At 41.4% G+C, this 9362-nt stretch overlaps 1 protein-coding gene across 1 annotated transcript in view; it reads right to left on the minus strand.

Annotated features, from left to right (window-relative positions):
- Nucleotides 1-9121, minus strand: part of STAC (SH3 and cysteine rich domain) — a 115904-nt gene extending 106783 nt beyond the window's left edge. Inside the window, exon 1 of the mRNA XM_014519933.2 lies at nt 8656-9121. Coding sequence (XP_014375419.1) covers nt 8656-8772 — 117 coding nt within the window. The 5' untranslated portion in view covers nt 8773-9121. The remainder of the gene's footprint in view (nt 1-8655) is intronic.
- Between the last annotated feature and the right edge of the window lie 241 nt (nt 9122-9362).

Genomic DNA, 9362 nt, shown 5'->3' on the forward strand with positions numbered 1-9362 from the left:
AAGAGCTGGGACACTGGGGTCGGGTGAGGCAGCCACTGATGGGGCTGAAAGAGTGGGTGGTGGGTGGGGCCTGTTTGATTTGGAGATTTGGTCGATTCAGCAGCAGCTGAATCTCCGAATCCAATTCAGCCAAATTGATTCGGGACAGTGATTCGAGTCACCAAATCTAATCACTGTCCCCTGAATCAGCCGAGTCCAAAGCAAATACTAGTCGCTTTGCACAGGCCTAATGTACAGTATATACGCTCAGTGCAATGCCATTTTCATCTCTGCCTTTCTGAGTTGGAAGGTTATACTAATAGAGAGAAGGTAGGTGTGTGTATGGGATAGGAGCAAGGTATTCAATTTCACTAGTAAATCCCCAAGCAGCTTGTTTTTACTGAATCATTACCTCAACTTTTAAGTTGATGGTGAATTATCAGTTATATTATATATCTCTGTTCCAGAAATGACACCTCCTTGGATGGCTACATGCATCATGTAACATTTCTGAGTCTTTCATAATCTAGGCCAGGTTTCTTCTTAGTTACAGCTGTGTAAATCTTTTAGATTTCTATGGGAATAACTGGAGTGTCACAAGAGTAACCGAGGTATGAATCTGGTTCTAGAATTCTCTTCAATATAATTTGCAATTGCAAGTTGTAATTTACTTAGCTACCTTTGCTCTGTGACCTACATGCCTACATAGCCCTATCTTTCTTTGTTTTACTCAGAGGAATGACCTGAGTGGGAAAGGAGGGGATTATTTTCTAAATTCTTAATTTATTAGGTTAAAATACACCCAGTTTATAGTATTTTGCTGTATCTGAACAGAATCTAACTGCTGGGTACGATAGGTCAGCTATATTTTGCTTTCCTTTTAGAAGAGTGGGCTGCGAAAATGACCCTCATTATTAAGAAAGCAGCGCATGTGTGGTGTTTTAATCAAGCTGCATTTCTAAGTGCCATTTAATAGCTTATCTGCATCAAGATTAAAAAAAAATAATAATGCAATGAGCTGTCACTGAAACTAACTGAAAGAATGTATTTAGGAATTCCAGGTGGGGAGCTGGAAACTCCCGGAGCTGGGAAACAGCACACTATTACGGTTGTTAATGGAATGATGTCTCAAATAGCTACAGTATGATTGATTCATGACAAATGCCTAAGTCATTGCAATTCAGTTTGATAGGATTTGTCACATTACTACTGTCAGTTAAGAAGAGCTCAGCTACAAAATGCACTATGCATTGAGAACACTCCATGGCCTCGTAACTTAGGTGTGCTTATTCTGGGGGAGTGCATGTGAACTTTGACAGGGCATTCTTAAAAGGTGATTTGTAAGTCATTTGTAATATTTAAATGATCCATGCTAAAAGCGGAAGTTCATTTTATTTTATATACATCACAGGTACAAATTGGAGGTTGTCTGAGATAAGTTCTCACCCAAGTTGTAAGTTTCTTGTGACACTGGTAAACTGACCAAGTTCAATGGAGTTCCTGTGCTAATAGGAAATGAAATTCAGAGTCAAAATTGTTCCTGTTCAGTCAGCTCAGGTTGTCCTGTTGAAAAGATAGACACCTGGGTGGTAGAACTTGGAAGATTTGCTCATGCTTCTATTAGAAATGGGCATCCACGAGCAAGAAAAGAAGAATTTCACCCCATACAAAGTTACCCATTTTACATGAATGCCCATTTGTGTGTGCAAATGAAACTTGTGCAAGAGGTAGGTGCACACAGCAAATAATGGGGCCTAGTTCAGGCACCGACATTTGAAAAACTGAGGTACATTTGGACAAACTGACCAAGTTTTTCTCTCTGCGTACTCATGACAGCATGGGCTACTGGTGCCACCTGAGGCAGGGGGAGCTCATGCCCCCCCCAGGGGCCAGTCATCAACTGGGGGGGGGTGTCCCTCTGCAGCCAATCTCACCAACCGGGGGGGAGGGTCCCCCACAGCCAGTCTTGCCGACTGTGGGGGGAGACTTTCCTCTGTGGCCAATCATGCTGACTGGGAGGTGCCAGTGGTGCTTCACCTGGTGTCCCCACTCCCTGATCAGTGCTAGTTAGGGGGGGCACGGGCACTCCCACCTGCCCCCCCGCCTATCACCTAAGCAGGGAGTGTGGCTGGTTAAGGGGTGCACCAGTGCTTTCAGGGGGTGCATGTGCACCCCCGTGCACACCCTACGTATTGCCACTGCATGAGAGCATCTTCCTGCAAAAACTGCCTATTTTGTTTCAGTGAAAAAACAACTTATTTTTGGCAAATTCATTTCTCACATAAGGCTTGAGTCAAGTCATTAGCCAGTGACAGACCAGATGCTTGTTAAGAGGCAGTAGGAATTTGTCTTTATTTGGATGGCAGGGTGTGTAGGTTAAAGGAGATCAGAAAGAACTAAGTTACTTCCCATTTTACTTCAGGTATCTTGACACCCCAAAAAGAAGATAATTACCTAACCCTAATTACAGAGAAAGAAACCTAATTACAGTCCCAAACTATTTCATCAGCAACAGAGGCAGCCTTAGGGGTGGGCAACATGTGCAAACACCCATGATGCCATGGTCGGGTGTGCAAACACATGCATACACGTGTGAGCAGCCCATGCTCACAGCAGCACTCTCCCTCTGCCCTGGTGGATCTCTGCCCCAGACAGGAGGATTGGTGCCCAGCCCAGCTTGCCCCCTGCCTCCAGTCAGTGCTCAGGAAGAGCTGGGCCAGGCATATGCAGGTAGGGTGGTACCTGCTCCAGTCTGCCTGCCTTGCTCCCACACTGCAGCAGCCATGCCTACTTGCCTTCTTGCTTGGCACACTATGCTGCTCTGCCTTCCTGCCGGGCTGCACTCTTCATCCCTGCCCACCTGCCTCTGCCTGCAGCAGCGCTGATGATTTTGGGTTGGGAGGAGGGCAGCCAAAATACAAGTTCGCTCAGGGCACCATTTTCCCAAAGGCCGGATTTGATCAGCAGATCAACAGGTGGGAGGTGAGACAGAAAGTACAAAGTCAAAAGAAACTTGTATCAACAAGTACAACAAACAAGGAGTCAAAAAGCAGAACATGTTTTAGATATAGCCTTTGCCTATAATCTTCTGCCTAATTTCTATTAAAACACTTAAACTGTGGGTAAGAAGTACTTTAGCTCATTTTTTCTGCTTAGCATTACCTTCACAATATGTACTCACCATTTTATGGAGTGGCATGTAAAACAGTTCTGAGGCAGAATAGGAAATAATCGTGTTTTCCCTTCAGGATGTTTAAGGCTGTTTTCATATTCTCTAGAAGGCCATTGATGTAGTAGACTGCATACTGGATATTTATCCAGCAATGTGGAGGGTGAAACACTAACTGTATGCCATGCTCCCTGCCCTTTTTAAATATTCATTGACTAATTACCATCTATGGAGCCTCATAAAGTATTAACTCTTTATACAAGTGAGATATCCGTTAAACTTTGTAGACCAAATCCCGCATGATATAATCTTATTAAAGCCAACAGAGTTGCGAGCTGTCCAAGCCAGCTCAGATTAACCATTATTACTTTAAAGAGCTCACAATGTGGTAGGTAGTGGGGGTTCAAACTTCTGGATTGCTTTAGAGACAGACTGAGGAGATTCAACAGTAAATTGAATCTTGCTGTGTGGAAGATTCAATATACTAAAAGTTACATCTCGGCTTTTACTTTCTCAGAGTTTATCCTACAGTGTTTGCTATGTCAAAAATTAGGGGTTTTTTGTACAAATAAACTGTAATTTTTTTTAGACAGCATTAAATTTGGATGTCGTTGTTTTTGTTCATCTATGAGCTGGTCACTGGCTATCTGGTGTCTAGTAGATTCAGCTGCATGAGAATCCCTTTAACATGTTAAAGCCAGCCAAAGCTATGTGAGTTTAAAGGGAAAAGCATTCAAGGCAAAAAACACTTAGGTATCTCAAGTGTATAAATATCTGGAATGCAAGCAATTCAATGTGCAAGTCAATGTAGGGTCTTCATGAAAATATTTAAGCTACAGAGCACAAAGGTGTGTGACTCTCATGCATGTACAGTACAGCTGTACTTTGCAAGAGTGGATGGAAATAGGCATACATATGAAAGAGTGCCTGATTTTCTTCCAAGAAAGTGAAAACTATTGGGATGAATTTCAGTGGACGCCATCAGGTGCTCAGCGTAACAGAAAAAAATCACACCCTAGAGACTCAGGGACTAAATATGCTGAAAAACTACAGCTCCCATTGACATCAGTGGAAAATATAAGTGCTTAACACCTCTAGAAATTGGAATCTGAATATGTAAAGGGTACTTTCTTTTCTGGTATCTCTGGGGATTTGTCCATATTATTAAAATATACTATGTGACTTGAATTGCTGTTACAGATATTAAGATACAGGCTCATGTAAAAGTATAGTTATCAAAAGACAGACTCATATCCTCCTACAAAGTCTTACTGAGTTTCATAGGGATGGAACTACTAAGCTTTCATATAACTTACACCAAAACCTATTGAAATTAATAGTAAATGTTTTCCTTTGTACAGAGTTTTCTAACTTGTGTATCACATTTTATAGCAGCAATACAGCTTTCTTTTTTAACTTGGTAATGTAGCCCCAAAGTTGAAATGTTTTAATTTACTATTAAATTTTATATGACTTTTACAAAGGACCAGAAGGGGCATTAGCAACCAGAGCCTGGACACACAACTCTTCACACAGGAACACTTTCCCTAGACAACTTCTTACTTTTGAGATGCAAATCTAGAGAACTCCACTAAAAACTAACCAATCACTCTCCTAGATGGATCTGAGGGATCAGAATATGTCAAGGCAATAATTACTCCTATGTACATAATATAATTTTCACATGCATTCATTCTGCGTGCTCATAAAGTTGTTCCTACAATATACCTTAAGCACCCAGTCCCACAGTACTTAGGTGCCAAATAAATGCTTTCAAGAGCTAATAAATTACTGTTGTTATCACAGCATTCCTATCCATTCAAACTACAGGCTTTTTGAACACAGCAGTAACTTATATTCTGTTACAAGGAAGCCTAGTTACAAGTTTTTGTCCCTTGGATACACATTTGAATTGACACCACCTGCAGTGTAACGTGCAAAGCGCCCAAAGGGAGATGATCTGAAAATGCATGTTTAATGATAAGCAAATATATTGGGGGATTCCTTAACATGAAGTCCCATTTTACTAATATGTTTGTTGCTTTATATCACGGGCTAGAGATGTTTCCTGACACCAGGTGTAATCAGCAGCAAGGTTAAAGGAATGAGTGTGACCCTAAAAGTTAGGTTCTCCTGAGCATTTGCTGTGTCAGATTCAGACCTCCTTTGTCAGCTCCTTGTGTCCTGGAGCAAGTCTCTTAGGGTGCATCTTTACCACTTCTTTGGCAAGCCTAAGGAGCAGCTCTTTCAAACACCCCCCCCAAGACACCTTCTCTTGCTGCACACAAGAAAATGGGGCAGTGAAGCTGTCCTAAGGACAGCCCTACTGCTACTCTTCAGTACCATGGAGGGAGCAGTTTCAAGAGCACTATACCTTCTGGAGATTTCAGCACCTCATTTCTTGGATTGGCATGTGTGGAGCAGAACGAGAGGGTCGTGGTGTGCTTCAGAGTGGCAAACCCTGGGATCTCCACAGAAGAAGCACAGACATAGGGGCAGATTAAATCTCCTCCCTCTTGGTCAGTAGTACCTCGCTCAAAGTGTGACACAAGCACATATAGAGCCATTTCAAAAGGGGAGGGATACCTTTGGTCCAAACTGCGGCAGCTGTTATATTGCGACAGTGTGTGGACATACCAGGAACAACAGAGATGTAGCTAAACAGCTCCAACATTGCTTCTTTCAGGGTAAGTGTTAGAACATAACAGTGGCTGCATGCTCCCAATCAGCAGCTCCCCTTTTGAAACAGCTCTGCATGTATGCATGCCCATGCCCTCAGAATAATTTCACAGAATTTATTCGCTAACATGGTAGTCAGTATGAACAGGAGAATTAATATTTGGGACTTAAGCACTCTGCATCTCAGTTTCCTCAACTGTAAAATGAGGTTCCTAAAACTTAGCTAACAGAGTGTTGTGTGGGTGAGTTCATGTTTGTACAAAGCCGTGTTCACTGTGGATTAGAATATACCTTCTATATAAGGAAGGCATGATTAAAACATGAGAGGCAGTCCAATTAGAAATGCCTGCTCAAAATCTTTCAAATGCTTGCACAAATCTTCATTGCTAGAAGTCAGATTTTTCACCATTTGTTTCCTGCCTAATAGATCCTTTTGAATTTCAGCTACTTCTCCCATTGCTTGAAGTGGTGAATCTCAACCACATGCTAGTCAGGTACTCCAGTATGTCTTCCTTGTCATCCCCTCAGCATGGTTTTGTGCATGCAAGCTTAAAACTCATTTTCTGAAATTTGGCCTCATGAGATTCTAGATCATTTTTGCCTGCAATAGGGACATAGACTTCTTGAATCAAGATATCCCTTCCAGTCCTATGTATGTTTCTTAGACGTCTTTAACCTGCTGGAGGATTCCCTGTTTGATATTAAGGTGGTTATTGTGCATACTGTCAATGATCCCATGCCACCGTCAATATGGAGGGGTCACAGAATAGATTTAAAAGTATAAGTGTTCTTCAATAAAAAGTGACACAAACGTTATCCTTATAAACCTGAGAATTCAACTGTTCCTTTCTTTACTAAAGCTAAAACATTCTTATCACAACATGCCAAGCAAACAGAAACCTCCTTGGCTTTTAATATAAAAGGAGAATACCCTGTCATTTCTGATAATACCTAAATTCCCAGCATACACTATATATGCTATAAACATTATATGTACACTGTATTTACATGCAAATAATAGCATCAGCTGCTAAACTGCACAGACGTTTGTTCCAGTATATCACTTCAAGTACTCATAGATGTGAGCCTAGCAAAGCCAAAGATAATAATGTTAGGTCGTGAAACATTTAGTAGTATCGTGCCGTCTTGCCAGATGTCCTTAACTTTCATTGGCATTGGTAGGACTGCTATGAATGGATGGCTAAAAGAAAATAATTTTGTATGCAAGATTTTTGCTTTCTCTGATATTAAGGTTATGAATATTCAGCTTTTGCTGGTCATGAAGCTGCTGGGACCCATTCACTCAGTGCCTCTTGCACACAGTTGTAAACACAAAGTGAAACCTCAAGATTTATATCTCTTTGCATGTCACTGCTTGAGGACAGTATCTCAATGCAGAAAGGAGCCATGGCCAGGGCTCAGCACACAATACAATGCATGTGACAATCTGGTCCTAGTGGCCTGGTGGCAGTTCACGTGTTTAACACAGGACCTCACAGAATTCCTCCAGCACTTTGATTGGCTCCAGGCAACTCCTGTGAGGTGCTTTCAACTCCCACTGATTTCTCTGGGAGTTAGGTTGTTCAGCCCCTGCCAAGCAAATATTCTGGGGAACAGAGGCTTACTGTATAACCCCGTTTCTCCTCTTCTATAAAAACACTACTGCATTCTACAGGGATGCTCCAAAGCTTGATAGCTTACTACAGCATTGAGTTCTTACTGTAGATACAGGGGGCCTTTCCCTTTTTTTTTGATGCCACTCATTTATTTAGGAGATTCCCTTGTTCTCTTCAGTGGTGTACACCAAAAATATTCAAATTAACATTATTGTTACGCTTTATCAAATTGCCAGAGTGATTAGTAATTGGTACTGCAGAACGATGTCATATTCTTTGCTTAATGGGCTGAAAGAGCCATCTAATTTAAATGCGGCTGCAAGGTCCAGCTTAGCTGCTTAATTAGCTGAGAACAGACACGGTCATTTTGAAATGCCCAATCTAGCTGTAAGCTCCTTGGGGCAGGGGCTATAGTTTGTTCTGCCTAGCTTAATGGGGTCAGGGTCTATGACTGGGGCTCCCAGGTGCCCTCACTGTACAAATAATAAATAACTAACTATTAGGATCATATTCGCCTGTTTAGTGAATAATAAAGATATTGAAACTACTGTTTTGTAAGTCTACCATGTTACATTCACATCTCTTTTTCTAACAAAACACAGGTCGACTGAGAAACTTCTCTTGTGTGAGTCAATTAAAAATGTAAGAGCACAGAAAGTGGAACTGGATGACTCTTTTCAGCTGGGTAAGTTGAACCAGGTCAATAATAAAAGGTGGTGAAAAAAATCTATGATCTGTGGTATGAGTAGAGATTCCTAGCCAAAAGGATTTCCTAAGCCCCTTTTCAACTACTGACTTGTTTAACAGTGAATGCCAAAGTTCACTGAAGGGTCTCCTAGGAAAGAAAAAAAATTCACCTCCTCACTGAACCTGCTACTCAATCAGTCTTTCCAAGCATGAATAAGTGAAAACCTTTTAAACATTCTGATGCCAAGTGTGGAAATGGTTATATATTATTTAACAACTGATTTCCTCCTTTATAAGAAAGCCCTCAACATCTCAAAAACGGGTATTTTTCAGTTTGACCTCTTGAACTGCCTAGGTAAAAAGGTAAGAATTCTGCAACATAATCATTACTACAAATACTTATTAAGGTTAGCAAACCACAGTAAATTGTCATTTCAAATCCCAATTCAGAATTCCAACTTAAAAACATACACCATCAGCAAAGAAGAAAATAACGTGCATTTTTGTATCACATAGATGAAATACCTTTGATTCCTGGCTGGTAGTAGATGCTGGAGAGGGGGGCTGATCTGTATTCTCCAGTTCATTTTCTTTCTCCACGCTATCCACGCTGACTTCAGTAGTGCTGCACGGAGGAATCATTTTACTTCTGTAATAATACTGCTGCTATCGTGAAGGGAGCTACAATCTTCTCCTGTTTTGTTTATTTAATCTGTTCTTTCTTCCCTGTTCTTCTAGAGCAAATGAACTCCTCTCATTCTCAATTTGACTATATTTGCAAGGCTAGAATTCTCTGGATTTTTTTTTTCTTCTCCTCCTCTTCCTCCTCCCCTCTTTTCCTCTCTTTCCCCTATGTAATTCTGCTGCAAGGGAATTAAGTTATTGATGGATCTGTAGGTCAGTTATGTGCCTATTTCTGTGTTTTTCTTGGTCCTTCTTTCCTCTGTGAAGCCTGAAGGTGTAGAACAGAGTCGTGACTGTCAGCCCAGTGATCAAATGGGAGTGTGCTGAAGCAGAAAGCCTGAGCTGCTCACACACATGGGGCACTGGAGGGAGGAGTTGTATTTCTAATGCCTTGAATAGCTTTGTAAGAGCATGTGCTGTCATAGTAGTGAAACAAAGTAATGCACACACATGCATACAGCAGCACATGTGGCTTGGGACCTCTATTACCTTTTAATTAGGCTGAGGATCTTGGAGCACAGCACCATTTAAGGAGGGGCAGCTGTTCA

This window comes from Alligator sinensis, unplaced genomic scaffold (assembly GCF_000455745.1).
Source record: "Alligator sinensis unplaced genomic scaffold, ASM45574v1 scaffold1118_1, whole genome shotgun sequence".
Lineage (NCBI taxonomy): Eukaryota > Metazoa > Chordata > Crocodylia > Alligatoridae > Alligator > Alligator sinensis.